At 46.5% G+C, this 23821-nt stretch overlaps 1 protein-coding gene across 1 annotated transcript in view; it reads left to right on the forward strand.

The window, feature by feature from the left end:
* The window catches only part of LOC146868554 (epithelial sodium channel subunit gamma-like), a 211230-nt gene extending 189798 nt beyond the window's left edge, over window positions 1-21432 (forward strand). Inside the window, exon 11 of the mRNA XM_085611221.1 lies at window positions 20974-21432. Within this exon, the coding sequence (XP_085467347.1) occupies window positions 20974-21186 (213 nt within the window). The 3' untranslated portion in view covers window positions 21187-21432. The remainder of the gene's footprint in view (window positions 1-20973) is intronic.
* Window positions 21433-23821: the final 2389 nt, after the last annotated feature.

Consider the following 23821-nt stretch of genomic DNA (forward strand, 5'->3'; position numbering starts at 1 on the left):
GTAGCCTCGTCCCGTACGTGCCCTCCTGCGACCCAGGGACAACTCCAGCAACTATTGTCTGCTTTGGCTGCTTCTGCCTTCCTGGACCTTGAGTGCAGTGCATATCCTGGGGCAGCACTGGGAAGCCTGTTTCTCCACGCTGCGGACTGTGTTGATGCTCAGAGACTTCCACCCCACCTGTGTGCGTCGCTTCTGGGACGTTTTTGGACAATCCTCTACCTTGGAACGTCGGATATGGTGCTGGGTCGAGGGGTAGGCATGGGCAGAATTCCAAAGAGTGGTCAGGGATAAGGCTGATCCTTCAGGGGTGGTCATTTAGTGGACGGGCGGGCTCAGGGGTTGCGTGCTCTCCTGGCATAGCTAACAGCATAATAGGTGCATAATGCTCCCCATCTTTCTTTGAGAAGATCGCTTTTGTGCTGTTTATTGTTCACTTTGGGGGAAACTTACCGTGCGGGAGGGAGAAGCCGGGGGTATGTTTTGAAGGCCCTCCCCCAGTTTATTAATACTTTCTCTACCCCCCCGTCTGGTGGGGTTCTTTTCCTACTTCTTTTTCCCTATTCTCCTATATTTCGGGTCTGGTTCCAGGGCGACAGGCACACTGCTGGGGGGGGGGCCGTACTCATCTGCAGAGGTGCAGGGTGGGGCGTTGGGGGAGGGGATTCTTTCGTCTTTTATCTCTTTTTCCATGGCCTCCTTTTTCTTCTCTGATTCTTTTTGTTTTTCTTTTTCTGGGATCAGCGTGATACACCTCCTTTGCTGTGACTCGTTGCCGCTCCATGTGTACCACAATTTCCGGGGTGCTCTCCGGGAGTTCTGGCGGGGGACTGCAGGCGCAACTGCTTATGATATTCTTCCTCATCCTGATGTTCTTGTGTTTGCGCCATTGACCTAATAGATTGCTGTAAATCGTTTACGTCTATTACTCTGCATACCTGTAATTGCTGTTTGAAAATTGTCTGGCACCTGATCCTTCTGCCTCGTTTCATTATAAAACGAAAACCTTTTTCTCCTGGTGCCCTACCTACGCTGTTCACAGTATTAGCATCACGATTCTGCTCCCCGATGTGCTGCCTGTGTTTACACTTGCCTGTTTTTTGCTCTGATTGCTTAGCGGCCGGCCCCGGGGGGTTGTAGGCCCATACTTGTTCTCTATTGAACTGTCAATAAAGGTTTTCAAAAAAAAAAAAAAAAAACATCCCAGGACCAGAAGTAGCCGGACAGGAGACCAAGCCGGTGTGTGTTACACCTGGAGGAGCGGAGTGTGGAGCAGAGCGTAGCGATCGTGAGAGCAGAGGAAGCGGAGAAGGACGAACGACGGGAGGACGAGGAGGAGGTCGGGACAGCGGAGGAAGCGGAGGAGTGACGGGAGGAGTCGGAGGTGAACCAGCGAAACTCGGAGGAGGAGGAGACCAAGAGCCCGTAGAAAGTCGAGGAGGAGAGGACGAGAGCAGACCGGACGTCCAGAGGGCTGAGCCAGGAGGCCACCGACCCGGTGAATCCCCGTGCCACACTTCAAGGGAAGTGTGGCTACAACAGGTACGGGGCCGAATCAAAGCCTGGGTGGGAGGAAGGGGTTGGAAACCTCCTTGACCCTATTGTCCACGGCTCTCAGTGCGCACCCTACCCCTGAGCACTTATTTTCATCACAGTCTGGGTTGGTTTTTTTTTAGAGCACTGCGTGACCCCTCACCTCCCCTTCCCTATAACCAGAACGTACTTCCAGGAACCTGACCCCCCCTTTTCTTGTTTGTTTCTTCCTTGGGCCCGCGACGAGTCCAGAGACCCCATCACCGTCCCGGCAATCTGGAGAACGCTCGCCCCTCGAGAGAGAGAAGAGGTCGTGTCAGCCCAGAGCCCCGCAGCCTGGATATCCCCCTTCCTTATTATCGGAGCTCACGCCTGCGCAAACATACTGTGAAAACAATAAAACCCCTTGAAAACACCCCTCTTGTACCCGTGTCTCCTTGCGACCCGCTACAGTTACTATGCACTGTTGGTCACTATATATGTTGTGATTTAAATGTTTTTTGGTCAGTCCTGTACTGTAATAATGTTTATGTGGATTCAAATATAGTTTAAAAGGAAAATCATCTCCTTGTTTTTTCAAATTAATGATTTCTATATGTGTGTGTGTAAAAGTGATTAAGTACAATTTTCAATAGCTTTCTAAACACATTTAATGTCATTGGAACTAAGCGTATTCCCAACAGAACCAATATTTTTGTTCTATGTACACACCCAGGTTCTGAGGGTCACTGGGTTACCCTATTATTCTTAATGGGCTGCTATATGATAACAGCATTCACCACGGCACACTCCAACACACCTCCAGACTATTCAATATCAACCCGCATCACGGCCTCCCACAAAACATCACCACCCCAACCTATTCCATACCATACTACATCATCACTACACCTGGCACACAATATAATCAGTAAGCTTAACACCACACTATAATGTGTTCAGCACAATGCAACACACATCATAAAACGTTAGTCCAGATCAACTCACACCTTACCGGATAGCACCCATATGCTGGGGAACAAGGGTGAAATCCTAAATGAGACCACCACCCATCATCTCACACAACAACTTTACACCGTAGCCACTCACTACAACCATATACCCCGTCACGTTGCCGCACCACACAGCACCCTCGTTGACTTCATACCTCCACACAGGACCATACGTTCTATGGTATACAACACAACACACCCTACTGTACCACAACACACCTCCCTGTTCACCATACCACATATGCCACATAGCAACACAAAATCTAACACCACACTAATGTACACCACACCAATCTACACCACACCAAAACGCAACATCCTACACATTGCACCACCGGCTTCAAGTATACTTATACCAGATTGCATCATCTCACACTTTATAACAAGCCACATCACATGCTATCACATTGCACCCCACTCATCAATAAACCCCTCCCATAGTTCCCTATGGTTCCACATCAGACTACACCACACCATGAAGTATACATGCCATTCAATACCACAACTATCCATATAAGAGCAATTACATGCAACATCACAGCACAGCAGGACTATACAACAACAAAGTTCACTTAGTACATATCACCGCACCACCGAACACACCAACATACCACAAAGACAATCTCATATTGCACTACTCCACTTCAATCTATCTCACTACAGCACATTATATCATACACCTACATATTCCATCATGTCACATCATCAGTTTTCAACACCACATCTCTCAGTATCACAGCACTCTCAACACACACAATACCACACCATGCCACACTTTCTCAGACTTTGGCATACCATATCATTACGTCTCACCTTAAAGGTCTGTGTACCACATCACCAAATGCCACAGAACACCATACCTCACCTTACCGCACTGAATTGCAATGTAATTACTATACAACCCAATGTAGTACAATAGTTAAAACCACACTTGACTCTCCACACCACCCTACACCACCCACTGCAACACCACATCAGTCTAAACCATACCAACCTGCTTCTTTCCACAAGTTACAGCAAGACACAAGTCTTACACAGAAAATGAGGGTGTTAAACATCTAGTATAAACCATCTATCTATTATGGCAAAACTCTTCCAGCAAAACCTCACACTGCTGGGCCAAACAGAGCCGTGGTATAACATAAAAATATAATGCAAACCACGCAGCTCTCACCCAGAGGCATCTGCTTGTTTACATCCACAAATGGACAAACAATAAACTCGAGGCTCAAGGATAGAGACACACCACCACAGTGCATATTGAGCAAAGCCACCACAAACACACTGACAACAAGTCAGGAATACACAAGTCTGATTTCCCCAATAAATGAACCTTCTGTTGGAGCAAACTGCTATAACACTTAAGGGTGTTAAAAGACCATGTAAATAGTGTAGGGTGGCTAAATAAAAACACCTACCATAACATAACAAAGAGTTCTTTCCTATTTGCACGGTTGCTACTAACACAGTATCAGGTGTACTTTCTTCCGTTCTGGACATCCAAGTCCATTTTCTTCTTCAGCTCAATACACCACAGAAAGTCCTATTTTGACACACTAAGTATGTAGATTTTAAAGGTAGTTACGGTGATGGAGGGATATCTACCTTGCTCTGAGACACTTAATTGCACGAGGATTTGGAAAACAAAAATCTTCTGTCATCTAGAATATGGAAGGTCTAGACTCATCCGCAGAAGTGCTCTACGGCATGAACCAACGTAGGATCTGCTTCCCAGGGAGCATGAAAGGGGTCATCTGGTGAACGATGTCACATGAGATCTGAAAAGCCATCAGTGATGCTAGAACAAATTTCTGATTCAGGATGCTGGCCAGGGGCTTCAGCACGCTAAAACTGTAGGTGTTCTAAGAGCATTATGATGTTACTGAACAAGCAAGTGTATCAAATGAGCATGACAAAAAGTTTTAAGTTGGTAGCTGAAGGGAAGGAAGCGGGTGAATGATATTCTGAGACCTTTTTTAGTGAAAATGTGGTTCGGTTTGCATTATGGTGCAATATTATGAACATGTGAATACATTGTGTCAATTTATTTTAAAAAAATGATTCAAGAAATTAGTTACTTAGAAGAGACCATTAATAAATCAGAGTGGTTTTAGCCATGCATACATGCAAGGGTAAAATAATTTGTGGATTGGTTTGTTTTCCCACCCTACTTTAACACATGCCTGTCTACACATTCCCCAATTAAAAGACTCAAATGATTCTTGTTTGCGATGTTGGCAAACTTTAAAAAGGAGCTATTAGTTACATTGGTGCCTTTCATGTGCCTCATTCTTGTAATCTGATCCCACCCACTCACAAGAGTGGCATACCTTCTTTCTGTGGGCTCTCCTTAATTTCGTTCATCTTTCACTGTGTTTGAGCACACTGCTAATGCTGTTTGAAAATTTCACAGATTGAAAGGATTCACTGTTTTCCATCATCTTTCTTAACTCCTTCCAGATCTGGGGGTGCTCTAGCACCTGCTGCACCCCTAGTTCCAACGCCCGGGGCACCCGTTGTTGGTAATTGTGAGTGACATAGGTGTGGACAAAAAGAACTTTGTGTTTTTCTTTCTACACTGGATGGCACCTTTGGGAATGCACAACACAAGGAGTATACTCTGTGTATGGGGAGTATGGCTCTGTCCTCCTGCCTCAGCACATGTACTTCAAGGCACTTTCATTTAGGAATAGCTTCCACAGATTGACAGGTATTTTTTAGCTCTAGCACAAAGAAGCAGAAGAATCAGTGCTTAATTTGAGCCGGTGCTCAGCCGGCGCTTAATCATCAACACCAGTGCTTTTCATGAGCACCAGTTAAGGACACATTCATTTATGAATAGGGAGCTTAAGTGATTTGCCCAGAATCCCAGGATGTTGCGCCGATGCCGTGGCTCAAACCTGGTTCCCCAGCGCTGAAGTCAGCAACTCTGGCCCTTACATCACATCCTCTCCCCACTTTCGTGGTTGGTAGTTGGTTCTGTTTTAGGCGGTGCTAACAGGAGAAATGGGCTGGTGCAAGCTGCCTCCTGACAAGAACCCCAGCACTTATTTGTTTACAAATTAACCTCTGCGAACAATGGTCTACAGAGGACAATTTTTGCAACTGAGACCAAGAGAGGAAAACCTGTGTATCCATGAGCCAAGGAATCAAAGCAGTAAAACTACAATAAAACAGTGTTGTCAATACAGCAATCGACTGAACAGAAGACATTCACGAGGAGACTATCAGCGGTGCCAAATAAGGGGATACAATGGCAGTGTGCTGAGGAATGTAATGCCACGTCTGTAATTGTTAAATGCAATGCTGTTGTCTGAGCCCTCTGATGTGCGCTTGGTATCCTGGCTGCTGTAATAGAAATGGACTAGACTAACAGCATCATGGCACACTCACCCTGAAAACATCAATAGTCTTTGCAAATGGATGCGAAAATGCATAGAATGTTGATAGGAAGTATTGTCATTGACGATTTCCCAATAACATTACTGTACTGCCCCTAAACAGTATAAGACTGAGAATAGCCAGCACTACAAGTAGTGGAATGCTAGCTGTGTTAAGTAAAGATCGTGTATCAGTATGCTGAGGAGTGTGCTCCCAGAAGATGCAGCAGGGGAAGGCAAGCAGTCAATAAAATGTAGTATCTGGGGTAGAACAAGTGCGCAGAGCAGCAGCCAGTGCACCTACCACAACTGGCCCCTTGTAATGCAGCAGACGCCAGATTTGGGGCGGCCCTACCATCTCCTACATATCCTGAAGACCGCCAACACTTAAGGTGTGCGTATAAAAGGCATTGTTTTATTTTGTAATTTTTATCCTCTTAAAGATGTTAGGTCTCTATGACATAGTACTACAATAATAACTATATGCATGCTTATTTTACAGTTATTCCTTTTCTAAAGTTTTTAACAAATACCAGAGCTGCCTTATAAAATAAAAACAAAATCCATAGCTACTTACATTAAGTATAGAGTTTGTTTCATCAGCGTGGCTGTTTCCCCTCTGCGCCATGTTAACTCTGTAGTCTTCTGCCAAAGCCTGTTTACCCGCAAAGATACAATTAGGTGCTCCAACAAATTTTAGAGTGCAAGTGTAGTTACGTCCCTATTTCAATTTTTTCTCTGCACACTCCCAATGTGTAAAAGCGCGCCTTAAAAAATGTCATACTTTCACCGACCTCTCCCTGTCTAAGAACATCATGACTGTGCATATTTCCAGAACCACAGCGCCACTTTTTCAAGACTCCCATGCTTATCAGTCCATGCCACCTCTCCCCCCACGTAGAAGCCACGTCGTGTCCTAGACAGGTGGGAAACTCATGGAAAAAGAGTTTACGTGTTGCATTTCAATTTTTTTCTCTGCTCATTCCAAAGGTGTAAAATGCGCGCCTTAAAAATATCATACTTTTACCGACCTCTCACGCACTGTCCCATCTAAGAACATCACGACTGTCCATATTACAAGGCCCTCGGCGCCACTTTTTACAAGACTCCCATGTTTATCAGTCCCTGACACCTCGTTCCCCACGTAGAAGGCTCTATGTGTCTTAGCACTCTTTTAAGGCGGTTTTTGAAACTAATCGGTGCAATTGTTACATCAGCAAACTTGCTAACCTCACCCCCACATAGAAAAAAGTCATAGTTTCATAACATCTGTTTATTTTATTGTATTCACTTTTCATAACTAGTGTCACTTTACAGCAAAGACTTTTAAAATTAGGCAGTGAAAAATGTTGCACCAACAACTTATGTTTTACAAAATTGTCATACTTATCAACCCCTTCAAGCCTCGGTGACTTAACATTTATTTATTTATTTATTTAGTTATTCATAACTAGTGTCACTTTTAAAATTAGGCGGTAAAATTGTTGCGCCAGCAAACTTACAGTCTAGCTTCCGCCTCTTGTGGGGGCATTGGACTTCCCACCTCTGCCTGACTGTGGCTAGGCCCAGCACCATGGTCTACCACTTAGGAACTCCTTATGCATTAGGCACGCCTCCTAGGGGGCCTGTTCTACCTCCAAAAAGACCCCAGCCCTACTCAAGGGCTCCCATTCCACAGATGCATCTTGTCACTGCTGAAGCAACACCAGCCTACAGCGGCAACTACCCCTGAACATGCCCAGACATGTCCCGGCTTGCCCCAACCAACATGGCGCACACAGGTAAGTCTCTGCTTACGCATCCCATAACCCTAAACAACCCCTAGTAGGCCCTATTGGGGTGGCTTACACATGGTAGGCGCTGAAAATGTTACATCAGCAAACTTACATTTTAGTTTGCCTCCTCTTGTGGAGCAGTGTTTCATCCCGCTCTTTCTGGGGTGCAGCAGCATTTTTTTACCCTGTTACATCACCATGACTGGTTGGTTTGCCGCCTCTTATGTGGAACTTGCTCCATCCAGCCCTATCCATGCTGTGACAGCAACCTTCACCGTTCCAGAACGATGCATGGTCATGTTACCAAACCCTGACGCATGCTTTACAAGATTGCCATGTTTATCAGCCCTGACACCCCACTCCCAGGTAGAGAGAAGCCGCAGTTGTATAAACATGTCTTATTTATATATTTATTTCATAACTAGTATCATTTTACATCAGAGACTTTAAAACTATGTGGTGCATACTGTTGCATCAGCAAACTCACAGTCTAGGGTTGCGACATCACACATACCAGGTCCATGGCTTGGCTTAAAATTTATTTATTTTTATTTATTTATTTATTTTCATAATTACTGTCATTTTACATCAGAGACTTTTTAAAAAATAGGCGGTAAAATTACACCACCAGCACACTCGCAGTCTAGCTTCCCGCCTCTTGTGGGGACTTTGGAATTCCCACCCTTGGCTGATTTTTATTTATTTTTTATTTATATATTTATTTATTCATAACTACTGTCATTTTACATCAGAGACTTTTTAAAATTAGGCGGCAAAATTACTGCATCAGCAAACTAGCAGTCTAGCTTCCCGCCTCTTGTGGTGACATTGGAAATCCAGCCCTTGGCTGGCCGTGGCTACGCCCCCACACCATGGTCTGCCAATTAGGAACCCCATATGCATTAGGCACGCCTCCTTGGGGGCTTGGTCTCCCCCAAAAAAGACCCAGCACCACTCTAGGGCTCCCATTCCACAGCTGAACCTCGCCACTGCTGAAGCAACACCAGCCTACAGCCGCAACCACCCGCTGAACATCCCAGACATGCCCCTGATTGCCCAACCAACATGGCGCACACAAGTAAGTCTCTGCTAAACCAGCCCATAACCCTAAACACCCCTAGTAGGCCCTACCGGGTGGCTTGCCGCTACCCCTAGCCAGCCCCTGACCCCACCTACACCTCCGCCATTTATGGGCAGGGGGCACGCACACACACACACTACACATGCCCCACTCCATGCTGAACTTCGGGGGCTGCACTTCCGGGGCGGAACTTCATGGGCTGAACCTTATGGGCTGGACTCCATGGGCTGGACTTCCAGGGCCTGAACTTCCGGGGCCCAAACTTCCGGGGCACAAACTTCCAGGACCCGAACTTCCGGGGAGGGACTTCCGGGGCGGGACTTCCGGTGGCGGGACTTCTGGCTCCTACGTCACTTCCGGGGGTGGGGCGCCTGTCAAAAAATGAATGGTGACGAAAGGTATCACTGTATACTACTCATATATACCACAGTGAAAGAGGACCGACCCCTCCCCCCACTTCCCTTAAAGCCCGAGCTATCTGGGATGAGGTGCACCCAGAGCCAATGACAGACGTGCAATGAGCAAGATCATGTGCACAAGTGCAAGAGGTAGTCAGCAATGCTAGGTTTAAGCTTGCACAGTTTTAGTACCTGCACCAAGTCTATCTTAAGCCACAATGTCTGCACAGAATCTCTCCTAAAAACTCTGAAAACTATCCAGCTGTGACTGTGGGCCGCCAACATTTTTACATATGAACTGGGAATGTGCAGCCCACCATGATTTCTGGAAGTAGGCAGTAGAACCACTCATTACAGTAACAGGGATATGACTAGCTTTGATGGTCAGATACTGCTTGGCATGGGTTTGTGCCACTACCGATGCACGGTTTGAAAATGCGCCCTATTTTTATCTTTTTTTTGCAGAGTTTTATATAGAGCGAACTTGACCCGAATCCAATCAGGTATCAGAGCGCTTTACATAGCATCAGTTACGTTACATGAAGACACACATTCATTTTTTGTTAGGCACGGGGAGATTACGTGATTTGCCCAGAATCACAACATGTTCAGCGTCATTACGGAGACTCAAACCCAGTTCCCCAGGTCCGAGGTTGAGTGCCCTAGCCGTTAGGCCAACTCCTCTCCCTAGATTTGTTTTGCTGAGACTTCTTCCAGCAAAACGTCAAACTGCCATTCATTGGCTCGTGTGAGAACCATCCCACCTTCACCCCACTGTGGAGCGATTGAGCTCGGACCTGAGGGAATGGGCTGTAGCGGAGGAACAATGACTACATAAGGTACGTAGGGACGAGAATGCAGAAAGAGACCTGGGTTTTTGGCAGTGCCGGATGGAGGCCCCTAGGCAGTTGAAATTTTGGGGCTCCCCTCACAAATATCTCCTAATACCCAATGCATCAGATTTTTCTGCAAATTGACAGCTGCCAGAAGATGAGCTTTTAAGAGAAAAACTGTTATGTGAATCTGATGTCTCTGGTTTATGTACTTTAAGGGGCCTCTGAAAGGAGTGGGTTAGGCCAGTGCCTCCTTTGCCTATTTGGTCATCTGGAACTGGTCTTTGGGCATCAATGCTTGACAGGATGGAATAAATGTCAGAAGCCATAGAGACGCAGCCAGGCGGGGACCTGGGAGAAGTCGGTCAGTCGGGTGGCAACTCACTGGGGACGGGAACACAAGGAACACAACAGCAGGAGCTGGGAGACAACAGGGAGGAACGAGATTCTTCTCCACCCCTAGCCACCACCCCCCTGAGATAACCTGGAGGGGCAGGATTGACACCCCCTCATGAACATGGTGATCAAGCTGTACCAACTGTAAAAACTTTTTCTCCTGCTTATCTGGGGACTAAGCATGATTTGATACCCTTGATCCCTGCACCGTGCTCTTGATATTATTATTTCTATGCGTAAATGATGGTGAAACGCTGAGCCATTCTTGTTACCTGCTGTTGGAACCAAGATTTGTTAAAGTATAAAAGTATTTTTTTTTTAAGGTTTTAAATGATGCTGGGGTGAGTGAAGGAGAAGCTAGGCCCCTGGGTTGTGTGTCATTTTGCAACCTCCCTAAGGCAGCTGCTGTTCAATTTGCACCAAAAACTGGAAGGAAATGATGATGCCAAGTGGTATGGCCATGCAGGAAGATGGACATGAGTTGGAGGGTATGGATGATGATCAGGGGGCATTCCAAGTCGGCCTTCTCTTTCTAGTGTGTGGTCAATTTGAGCAACAAAGGTATGAGTAAAGTGAGTGTTAGAACTGTCAGAGAGGAATGAGGAAACCGCACTTGTGAAAGTGGCTTGCTGGATTATTGTGACTGCCCACGGGTAACTAGTGCTTAGGATGCTACCTGGTGGACAATCAGTAAAGCGAGGTTTGGGCAAACCATTGTCACGTCAAAGAAATATGAGGAGTATGTTAATTAAAACCTCTCCAATCCAATGGAAATTTGTCTTGTCAGTAGCTGTAAATAGCACAAAGCAGCACTCTATTCTACCCCAGTAAAAGGTGGAGGTGCGCGTAGAGTTGGTAGATGTTCTTAATTCCAAGTTTACGACCCTTTCACCATCTTTTACAGCACCTATATGTTCTACTTCTCTACTCTGTGAGGAATGTTTAGACTGGAAAGAAGGGCTTTCAACTTTCAAGGGCGTCCTGTCCTCAAGGAAGTGTATGATTTTTTTTGTTTAAATTTGTTATATTGACATTTGTTTTGAAATTTTAAAACAAAACATAACAGTATAGATCATATACATGTCATATGTCTCCCATCATAAAAGATCATTATATATCGCAATGTATTTTTTATGTCAATGTGCATACATACTATTATTAATAAATTGGTTACACAATGCGTGGTATTGTGACTCTCTGACCAATGAACATGCAATGAAGGTGCATAAAAGAAGAAGGGTGGAGAACAAATTTCAAAACATGTAAAATAGTCCCATCTGGTAACAATATACATACAATTATGCTGATTAATAACGCGCGTCATCTGCCACAACCATATATATGAAGAATATGTACCTACTTAGTCAAAGGAGCTACTAGCTTAGTGACATGTTAATGTGTAGTTGTAATTACCCATGTCTATATGACTGATGTGCAATATTTGGACGTCAGGGAGCATTATCAGTCACGTGTACTGTATCTGCGTCTTAGGGGAGCTAAAAGGGCGCCACTTGTGGTGCCTCAAGGAAGTGTATGATTGCCACTGATTTCCAAAATGACTACATTTTTTGTGAGTCCCATAAACGCCACGACTCTATTATAAACATAGATGAAACCCGAGAGTATATTTTTTTGAGGTAGTTCATGAATCGGTTTGTGTATTAGTAAAAGGTCAGAAAATACTGTGGGATGTAGAAGAGCGACCTTCTAAACTACAAGATGTGGACCCAATTCATAAACAAATTGAGGACAGAAATCTGTAAGTCTCGCAGGTATGGCTTTGATTTGAATAGCCTCTTTACCTTAAAAGGATTCACAATGCTCCCCAGGACTAGGCATGCAAATGGAAATCTATGCACAAGGTAGATTTCCTTTTTTTCCAAACATATTTTTATTGCCATTTGAGTTAGCGATCGTTATGCACAAGGTAGATTTCCGCCTATCAGTAAGTGCAGGAGAATTTTTTCTCCACAGAGGAAACATTTTTCCATGTACTGAAGTCCCTTAACTTAAGGCGTTAGTTCCTCTCTGGTACACACTTAAGGAAAAACACTCCTGCTTTTTTTCATAAGCAATTGTGGATAGGTTTCCAGACTGGGAATACAAGTACTACCATGCTCCTTAAACACCGACACCCACCTCCAGGAGTACGCCATGCATGGAAATAAATAAGCATTGGAAAATACAGCAGGCTGGCTTTAATATTCCATCACATGCACAGAGAAATACTACTTGCTTTCTTTCGCAGAATAAAGCCAGACCTATCGAGTTTGCCAGGCCTTGTTCGTTTTGGACCTCAGGTCGGTCCCTGTTGTGTCGGGGAGTTTGTTAATGGTGCTTCTAGCACCAGAGCACAACCCGAACGTTATCGCAGCGTGTAGCGCGAGCAGCCCGCAATAATCATAGCACATGGGTAATGGTGTTGCTCTGTGCTTGCGGGTGCCGATTCTGATGCCGTGCGCACGCGCACAGTCCTTTAATTCAACACACCCGCATAACGTGGGCCAAACCAAAACAATATGCGTACTCGGGGGCAGTCACAGCTTCCCCCCATGATGTCGTGTCACAGTGGGCGCACCCTCAACAACTTATCGCGATGAGTGATACAACATTCCTCCCCAAAATAAATCTAAACAAAGATAAAGAAAACCTTACTTCAAAATAAGTCCTCACACCATTACAATGTCCACCCATGTAGAACAGCATACCACACATCAGCTCACTCAGCTGTAGTCTTAACAGTGATGATCCCGCAGTCTACCGGAGGGCTAAGGGTTCTTCCTCAGGTTATACTGAGTGCGGGTTTCACGGCATTCACTGCTTCCTTGAGTGGTCACATGAGCCCCTGATTACTCTTGGCTAACGTCTTGAGATCGGGTAAGTAAGTCAGCACCTCCAGCTTGAGATCATGGGCGTCCGCAGAAATTTTTCCAGGGGGGGGCGAACCTGGCAAATGAAGGGGCGTGGCTAATGTTAATCAATAGGGGCGGGGCTAAAATGGCAGACAATCAGAATCGGGTAATGTTCAGGCCAACCTGAGAAAAACAAGCATTGGCATAGCCAATAGGTCTCACCTTTGGGACCTTATGACTGACTCACTGACTGAAGAACTTATATAGCGCACTTTTGCCAAGGCGTCTTGGCGCTGGGTAAGTATGATGCCGGCAGTATAAGTATTTAGTTCTGCAGCAGGTCCCAAAGGCGAGACCAATTGGCTATGCCAAAGCTTGTTGTTATATCTGGGCATGTTGAGAGGCTAGGGGACTGGGTCTCGATGTCGGGTTGGGAGCACAGCAAGGACCTACTCAATTTAAATGCGTAGGTAATACAACCGGAGGGGTGAAATGAAAGGTTCACTACCAGGAATAACAGGAAGGTAGAAAGTTAGGCTGGTTAGAAAGGTAAGGCGGGGTAGATGCAGGCATGGTGGTTAGGGGAGAAACAGATGCATGCTAGGAGAGCGCTGTGAGGGAGTGAGGCGAAATGGGAAGAGGCACTGAAGGTGGGTCGGGTAAAGACCGTAGTGAGGCAAAAAGAAGGGTAGCGAGGGGTGAAGGGTAGACAAAGAAGTGAGGTGTAGAAGAAAAAGATTCAGGAGCAGAGACAGGTAAATCAAAGATGGAGAGGGCACAATAACGCAGACGTAGAACGTGAGAGGGCCGGGTAGAGAGAGGGAGAGGTGTGTCAGAGACAGGTAGAGACAGCTGAGGGGGAGGGAATAATAAAGACTGAGGTAGACAGGTGAGGTAGAGGGGTGCGTTGATATAAAGGAAGTGCAAAGATGTGTCACAGATGTTACTGAAGAGGAAAAGAAGTAGAGATATTGAGAAAGAAGTAAGGTACAAAAAGAAGTAAAGGGGTGAACAGAGGTAGAAAGAGTGGAAGGGGAGAGAACACGTAGAAGATGAATGGCAGGGTAAAATGAACGATCCGGCAGTGAGTGTGAGGAGTGGGATACAGAGGCATATGTGGCAGTGAGTGCGAAGTGCGGGGTACAGAGGGATATGTTGTGGCAGTGAGCACAAGGTGCGGGGTACAGAGGGATATGTTGTGGCAGTTAGCGCAAGGTGTGGGGTACAGAGGGATATGTCATGGCAGTTAGCGCGAGGTGTGGGTTAAGAGGGATATAAGGCAGTGAGCGCAGGCAGGGCCGGCTTTAGTGCTCGTGGCGCCAAGTGCGACAATGCTTTTTGGCACCCCCAATGACCACCTCCACTACAGGTTCTTCATAACCATCCTTTGACAGCGCCCCTCAAGCCTCCGTAACCATTCAGTCTCAGGTGCATTTAATTCATTTTATAGTGCCGCTCCTATCAGTGTAAGGTGTCAGAACACTTTACATCACACAGATTACATAGAGACAATCAATCATAAGTGTGTAAATCAGTGCATAGGAAATGTTACATAAGAGAGAGGACAAGAAGGTGTAGGAGTCACATGTCATCCATACAGGTAGGCAGGATAGTTTAAGAGTGCTTTGGTCAGGAGAATCAGAAACCTAGAATTTAAAACCTAGCACCATGGATGGGGGGTTCTCTTTATTAATAAGAATCGATTTCTACCCAAATTAACCCATTTTGCCACATTAGGATAATGAAAAACTGGGGGGAAATCATAACGCCCTAGCCCAGTTTGCATGCATCTTTGATAACAGTTTTTTGCTCACTGTTCCACATTAGGATTTTAACTCATAAAGAGTTATCAACAATATGGTCTCTCTGACAAAAGTGTGACCCACTGACCTATTTACATTACATTATACGCACTTTGTGAGCTGCACGTTCTTTGCAGCAAGCATAGTAACCCTCTGCGCTACCTTAGGATGAGTAGAAACTTCCATTACACAAAACTTTGATCTCTCCCTCCCTCTCTCTCTCTAAGGAAGTGCATTAATCACTGCAGTCATTTAGACATTTTTATTGGTGGCTGAAAATTTCTAGGAGTCCAGGAAAGAAGCAGGTGCTTTTAAAATCATCATATTAGGGCCCCCTACACGAAGTCAGCAGCCGGTGCGGTGGCACCGGTCGCACCGCCCTCGAGCCGGCCCTGAGCACGAGGAGTGGGGTACAGGGGGATATGAGGCAGTGAGCGTGGGGAGTGGGGTGCAGAGGGATATGAGGTAGTGAAACACAGGGTCGGGACGTCCTGCCAGACATGATAGGGTGCATACTGGCAGATAGATATGTTATTGACACGAGTCTGTGTACGTTTTAGTGGGATCTGAAATCCAGGCTATGCTGCAACCTCAATTTTAGACTTGGGACAATAATGCATCGACTCCCCCTAGACCTTCATTCAGAAGACCCCTTGCTCTCAAGCTACAGAGTGTTAAAATGAGGTCTTTGTGTCCAGACCTAACCACTCGTGCTTGTGGCGCACAGCTCAAACTGGCCATTGTCATTCTGTTTGTGATAATCAGCCACAGACAGAATGACAATGGACGGGAGGGGCTGCGAGGAGGAGTGCGAGGCGCCCCATCAGGGACTTGGGGCCTCTGGCAGGGAAAAGCTCTGCTCCCTGCAGGGCCCGTAATTACTGATAAAAGGCGTCTGTAAAAGCATGGGTGGCCGCAGGGGGGGCAAGGAGGAGCACTCCAGGGGGGGGGCAAGCGCCCCTCCTTGCCCCCCCCTGCGGACGCCCATGCTTGAGATGCCCCTGATTCACCTTCTGCCCAGTACAGAGTCATGATGACGGGGCCCTCTGCCGTTGTGACATAAACTAGCTAGAGAACGTCCATGATACTTTTTGAAGGCTGACACATTTCGGGTGAACAGTTCCAGGCCTCTTTTCACTGTAACTTGTGTGCCCCGATCTGAACAATACACCAGGGATCTTTTCCAAAAGGAAGCCTGAATTTACTGCCAGGATGTCAGTCGTGAATCAGAACCAAGTCACATATTTTTAGACGTGACTCTTCGGCTCTGCGCCGCTCGCTGACCTGCTTGTTCGACTTCTTCCTCCTGCAGTCGACCGCCTGATCATTTATTTCTTCTGGAACCCATCGGGGGTGGTGCGGGCTAGAGTCACTCTCTAATCTCTCCATTGACAGGTGCCCCAGGGCACGACCAGTGGAGGTATGGGGAGTCTGTCGGTAATCCCTCAGAAAAGAGTATATTGATTGTTCCACAGAATCGCCATTGGCCACTGCTTTACCGATTACCTTATTCAAAGTTCTTGTGAAGCGTTCCGCTTCTCCATTTGCTTGCGGCCATTTTTGCGTTATCTTTTTGTGTACAGTTCCCAATGAGGTCAAGTATGATGCAAATTCCCGACCATTATCAGTTTTTATCTTGTTGATGAGTCCATGAGTGGCCATCACTTTCTCCAGTTTAGGTATCACCTCTCCTGCTCTCAGGGACGACAACACTTCAACCCCAGGATATTTTGAGTAGTCATCGATTACTACCATAGAGTGTCTCCCGTCAGGGAGGCTCCCAAAGTCCATGCTTGCACTGTCCGGCCGCCTTTCCCTCGCAGTCGGTGCTGGAGGATTCGGTTCACCAGTCGCCTGACACCACTGACACGATTGCACCACCTCCTTGGCTTTTTCATCCATGAGAGGGAACCAGACCTTGGTCCTGAGTCTGCCTTTTGTTTTGACCATTCCTTGATGGCCCGCATGGGCTAACCCAACCACTCGGTCTACCAGGGTTGATGGAATAACCAATCTGTGACCTCGTAGCAAACACCCATTCATATCCACATTCAGTTCATGCCTCACATGATACAAGCTCTCAATTACTTTCCTGACCTCAGGAGTGATGTTACCCCTTGACTTCTGAGGACCTGCCATTTATTGGTTTTCACTGCCTCCAATGCTTTCTCAAGACAGTCATCCTGGGTGGTTGCTTGGAACAATTCTCCTAAAGATATGGGCAGCGGACGGGAGCGGTCCACTATGTAACGAACATACTCTTCCGTTTCGGCATCCTCTACCTCACTAAGAGTCGCTTCTCTGGGATGACGAGACAGATAATCCGCTGGATTGTTAGATCGGGGGTGATGTTCAATCTTGCAATCGTACCTCTGCAACTGCAGCATTCACTTCTCTATGAAAGGGGGGGCTTAGATGCAGTTCCGGTGAACAAAGGGATAAGAGGCTTGTGGTCGGTGGTTACCAGGAACGGCTTTCCATAAACATATAAGTGAAAATGCCAGCACCCCCAATGCATGGCAATCGCCTCTTTTTCTATTTGTGAATACCTTTGTTGGGTGGCAGTTAATGACCTGCTTGCGAAGGCCACTGGAGCCCACTCATCTTCTTCCTTCGGCCGTTGCAAGAGGACAGCTCCTAATCCTTTCGGGCTTGCGTCAACGGCAATTTGAGTTTGCTGCTGAGGATCGAAGTATCTGAGCGTGATGGTACTTGACAGGGCGTCCTTTGTAGCCTGGAAGGCAGTCTCTTGTTCCGGGCCCCATACCCATGAGACAGATGCTTTGGTCAGTTCTCGCAATGGCGTGGTTAGCGAGGAAAGTTCCCTGATGAATCATCCCTAGGAAATTGCGCATTTCCATTACATTGATGGGAACAGAGGCTTCTTTAATATCCTTTACCTTTTCAGGGTCCGGAGCAACTCCTTCTGTTTTAGGAATTCACATTTCTCTCGTTGGAGCGTAAGCCCTGAGTCTTGTATCCATTGTGGCAATTGCCTCAGCCAATCATTGTGTTGAGGTATAGATTTTGCATCGACAAGAATGTCATCACTGTCCTTGACTACTCCTGTGAGGTCAGCGAGAAGTTCTTTGATGGTATTTTGGAACACCTCCACTGCACTCGATATACCAAAACTCAACCTCTTGTAGCGTCGCAACCCAACATGCTCGGAAAATGTCGTGATGTACCTGGACTGTTCATCGAGGACTAGTTGGTGATATCCAGCCCGGATGTCAAATTTTGAGAACCAGCTGGCTTCACTCAGTTCCCCTATAAGGTCATCAATGGTTGGAGTTAGAAGCCTTTCTCGCTTGTTCGCGGTATTGTGAATGCGCATGTCCACGCAGATTCTTACTTCCTCCGACTGTTTAGGCTTTCTGGCGACCACAATCGGGGAGACCCAGGGGGTCCGTCCTTTCAATTTCTCAATGGTCCCTGCTTCTTCAAGTTTGCACAGTTCCTTTTCTACCAAGGGCCTCAGGTAAAAGGAGACGTGCCTGTGTCGAAGGGCCACTGGTTGCACCGACGGATTAATGTGCAGACGTATCTGTTTATCACGTAAGCATCCAATGCCACTGAATGCTTTAGGGAACTCCTCCAGGATTTGACTCACTCCTTCTCTGTCTATTCCAAAGGCAAACGTGACCATGCCCAGCGCTTCTGCTGACTTACACCCCAACAACATTCCATGTCTTTTCTCTGTCACATACACTAAGCCTTCCACTTCCTGAGAGTCATAGGTGATAGTGGTCTTGAACTTGCTTCTGATTACCAGGGGTTTAGTTTAACCATATGCAAAAACCTTTATCTTGGCAGGTATCAGTGGTGGAGGAGGTGTCATCCCTTGGTAGGCCTCCCTGGACAGGATATTTATGGTAGCACCAGTGTCCACTATGGCAATCGAGGGACGATCTCCTACCAGGACTTGACATTGTGGCTAGTGATTCTGTGCTGTCGACACCGATCCTACCGTGAACACCGAATGTACTGTATGTTCTTCTTGGCCATCGTCATCTATGTCGCTGTGAGGTTCCTGAGACTCTGGGATCATGTTCACATGGGACCTCGCAGCCGGCCCTTGTTAGACCGGCACACTTTCATGGAGTGGTTCATTTTGCCACATGCCGTACACCTCTTTCTTTTCGCTGGGCACTCTGACGGTCTATAGGACAGACCTCCGCAGTATCCGCATGACCGGACTCTCAGGCCTCTTGTCCGAATTGGTGATACTGTGGTGGTCGGGGTAATTACATTCACAGGCTCGTTCTTGATAGGAGCCTGGAGAGCGGCCTCCAAACGTGCTGCCCTTGCTTTTGCGAGTTCCTTTGTTCTTTCCATGGTAAGTATGTCGCCCAGTGACTTCCCTGATTCCTCTCGGATTCGCTCTCTCAACTTTGCCGAGGTACACCCCTGAATAACCTAGCCTCGTATATCTTCAGTCTCATCTCTGAAGCCACATGTACTTGCCAGCTCCTTTAAGCGCGCATGGAACACATCTAGCTATTCTTCGGGCTATTGCCTCGCTTGTCTGAACATGAAGCGTTCATAGTCTTGATTCGCCATGGGCTCGAAGTAGGTGTTAAGGGCTGTAATGAGCGTGAGATGAGTCTTTGGCTCTGCCTCTACCACTGATTTGGCTATCTTGGACACCTCTTTTCCACCCAGGTGTAAAATCATGGCCCGCTTCTGGTCATCCTCAACTTTAGTGGCCTCAAAGAATAGTAGGACACTCTCCACCCATTCTTTCCACCTCGGGGCCTGAGCAGAAGGAGCCCCCTCTACCACGAATGGCTCTATTGCCAGTATATGAGCCATGTTCTGCGTGCTAACGTCGCTGGAGCACCTTCCTGGACAATGCTAGCAGTGGTTCACACTGCACTACGGTTCTGTGGGCATCTGTATGGCGGTTGGCCGCTACTCACAGTTGGCTGTGCACCCCATTGGATCAACTGTGGCACCACACACCAGATCCACCACCAGGGCACGATGTAGGCACAGTGGGTCTGACTGGACAGCGCTGTGTCTCTTTCCCCACCTTTTCACAGACAGCCGGTGCTGTCTGTGAAAAGGTGGGGAAAGAGACACAGCACGAACACCCCGCACGTGGGATAACGTGTGCAGCTGCCGCCTGAAGCCACGTGGCCTCTTGACCACCCTTGTCGCCAAATGTTGTGTTGGGGAGTTTGTTAATGGTGCTTCTAGCACCGGAGCACAACCGGAATGTTATCGCTGCGTGTAGGGCGTGCGGGCTACCATAATCATAGCACACGGGTAATGGTGTTGATCTGTGCTTGCGGGTGCTGGCTCTGACGCCATGCGCATGCGCACAGTCCTTTTATTCAACACACCCGCGTGACGCGGGCCAAACCAAAACAATATGCGTACTCAGGGGAAGTCGCAGCTTCCCCCATGACATCGTGTCACAGTGAGCGCACCCCCAACAACAGTCCCTGCTTTCATTAAGATGTTACAGTCTATGAATTTGTGGGTGGGCTTTTTCAAATGCAGTGCCAACCCTTTGCACCTTGTTTCTATCAGAAATTAGGTATGGACTAGCTTTTTCAGTAAACAAAATGTTAATGTATTAGGTTTGCATCGCTCCATTTTCTGTTTCTGGCATTTTTACGGTATACTCATGTTTTAACTTATGCTTTGTATTAAGTTTTATTCTGCATGGTGATCGGTGGGAGGAGGGACGTCTTGAATTGTAGGAAAAAATGGTTGACTGATTCCCTAAAAGTGTGCAGTATGTTTAGCGTGTCATATACATACGTTCACATTAGTTTGACGTTTCTCTGTTATTTCCCATATATTTTTGTATCTGTAATTACCTGTCAGTCCTCCTGTACAGAACGTGAGGAATGTAAACACATATACAACAATAATAAGCACCCACATTGACTGCGGCTGCGCTGTTTTGTGCTTTTTCGCCAGGAGATTGACCTCATATCGAACATGGGAGGCCTGGTCGGACTGTGGGTCGGATTCTCGGTTTGCACCCTGGTGGAATTCTTTGAGCTGCTGGTCGACGTGCTGCTCTTCTTCCTACGACGCTGCCTAAGGACGGTGCCCTCCACAATGTCCAGGAGGCCCAGCGCCCAGAAGCCAAGGCAGATCTACATCACCCGTGAGAACACAAAGCTGTAATGCTCACCAGGCTGCTCCATGGATTGCAGAATCACGCACAGTTGCAAAGTCTTCAGCATCTTACGGGCTAATCAGTTTAGTTGTGTTCGTCCAGCCTGCTCCCTAACATATTTTTCCTTCAGCATGGCACTCTTCTTTTGTCCTCCACTGAACAGAACTAAGGACATTTGGGCTGGGAGACAGGCAATTACCGCCTGGTCCTAAAAATGTAAAAGTAACTGCTTCTACTTATACCCCTCCCCCCACCTCCTGTTTTCGTTCTTGTTGGATAAATGAATGAATAGTGGTTTTACCGTCCACTAGCTTATCATATTGCAAGGAAACAAGTAGAGTTGAGAAGTGTTTACTGGGGATGCATGCATTTTTTGGGAAATTATTCTGTGAAAAACTCTACAAATGCTTCTGTCCTCCTTTGTAGCAGGAGGTGGCTAAATTGTGCAAATCTGGTAGCCATTCGCCATGATTGGCCAATCCAGGGAAGACCTAAACTTAGAAGCTGCTTTTGTTTGTTCCTGCTGTAGTAAGGTGATAAGCAGGAGAGGGCATTGAACCAAACTTCTGGGCATCTGACTCCATTGCTTCTTCACTGGGGTGTCTAATGCCGGATCCCTGTGCCTCCTGAATTGCTATTTTATGGTATGCTTTGGTGTGTTATAGTGTGACACATTTGCTGTACCACTTGAGTTCCTTCAGCACATGAACAATCAGGACAATTAAGTTAAAATGCATGAAGATAGTGAACAAATAAAAAAACAGGAAGGGAAACACGCAGTGACAAAGCCAATATGCCAGACTTATGAGTAAAAAGTCCCCCACAATAAAGCTTCAAAACAATTTTCCAACGTGTCAGATGCTAATCCTCTTAGGCCTGTGCTGTGTAAGGCACGGTCAGCGGTTAAACATCGTCTGGAAATTGCTAAGCTCTGTGTAGATCTAGATTTAGATCTCTGCTTCATCAGAGACTTGCTTAATGGACTTTGCAGACCATTCATGAATAAATTAATCCTCCGAGGGTACCGGGTCCTACATCTTGATGGCAGCGGTATAGGTCAGGCGGCAGAGTTGCAGTTATTTTTAAAGCGGACCTGAGCCTCCCTGAACTGGCTGAGAAAAGGCTGTTTGAGGGTGAGTTTCTTCAGTTTCATTTTGGTGATGGGTTATCACAAGTCAAACTTGTGCTGGTTTATTGCCCCACACCCCTCCCCAATCCCTGGCAAATCAAACTGCTGCGCTGATGGAGGACATTAGAAAATTGATGCTCTACAATAAACAACCGATATTCATTGGGGACTTCAATCTATGGTTGAAAACAGATAACCACCAGGCCTGTGAGTTACTACAGAATATGCAATGAGTTCAACCTGAAACAACGCAACAGATCCTCATTTTACAAAGAAGAGTATTTATTGGACACCCTTTTCACATTAGATGAAGGCCTATGTTGGCGTGTCACATACTTAAACCTCCCATGATCTGATCATTGGGCAGTAACTTTTAAAGTCGATCAGCCTAGACCTCGTTGCCAAAAGGCCCTTCTTAGTCCTACCTTTAAAGACTTTGGAAGTAACTGGGCTTATCCAAGCTGACTGACTGCTGAGGCAACATCAATGCAATGACTACAACGAAAAAAACAAATGTGCTGGAAAAAACGTATTTTCCAGCAGTTGCAGGAATTCGTGGAGGAAAACAGCCTACTATATCCACTGCTGACCAGCTTTAGAAAACGCCATAGCATTGACCTTGTGGACCTGTCAGTACTGGATGAGTTCCCCTCAAAATGGAAAAGACAAGTTGGCGGCCCTCGTTTTGGTAGACTTGTCGGTTGTCTTTGTCACCTTTAAGACCATGATATTTTCTTTGCTTAACCAGAGGCCATTGGCTGTGACTATCAGTCACTGTCATAGTTCCGCTGTTTTCTGATTGACTCAGCTGAGGCAGTAATCATTCTATCCTTCATCTCGAACCTCAGGGCCACGGTTTCAGGAATCCCGCAGGGGTCTATGTATCCCCACTTCTCTTTAATATCTACATGCCCCTACCTAGCTGGCATGCTGAGAGAACAAGGGATGTCATTCCATGTATATGCGGATGACACCCAACTAATTTTCAAGCTGAGCCCTCTGTGACAGCAGAAATATCTCATCCAATGCTCCCTCAATCAGACTTTCTCCATCATTTGCCACTGAATGGCTAAATGCTTTCTAAAATTCAATCCTGCTAAGGCAGAACTAACGATTTTGGGTTAGGCTCCGGCTAGCGCACTCCTACAATCATGACTAACCTTTATGGTGTCAGCTCGACCCGATGGACAAGGTTAAAACTTAGCCATAATGATGGATTTAAACTTGAGAATTAACCTGCAAGTATCCAGAACCGCCAGCACCGGCTTCTGGCAGTTGTGACTATTGAACAACATTTGACCATTCCTGGCCCCAGAATATCACTGGCCAGTTGTCCAGGCTCTGGTACTTTCTTACCTGGATTATGGGAATGATTGCCTCATGAGGGCTTCCAGGAAGTGTACAGCTCACCTGCAAAGAGTTCAGAATGAAGCTGCTTGTCTCACCTCAGACACCCCTAAGCTCAAGCATATTTGCCGGGTTCTGATCAGCCTTCATTTTCTTGATCTCTTCCC

The sequence above is a fragment of the Triturus cristatus genome, chromosome 1_2 (genome assembly GCF_964204655.1).
Source record: "Triturus cristatus chromosome 1_2, aTriCri1.1, whole genome shotgun sequence".
NCBI classification, from domain to species: Eukaryota; Metazoa; Chordata; class Amphibia; order Caudata; family Salamandridae; genus Triturus; species Triturus cristatus.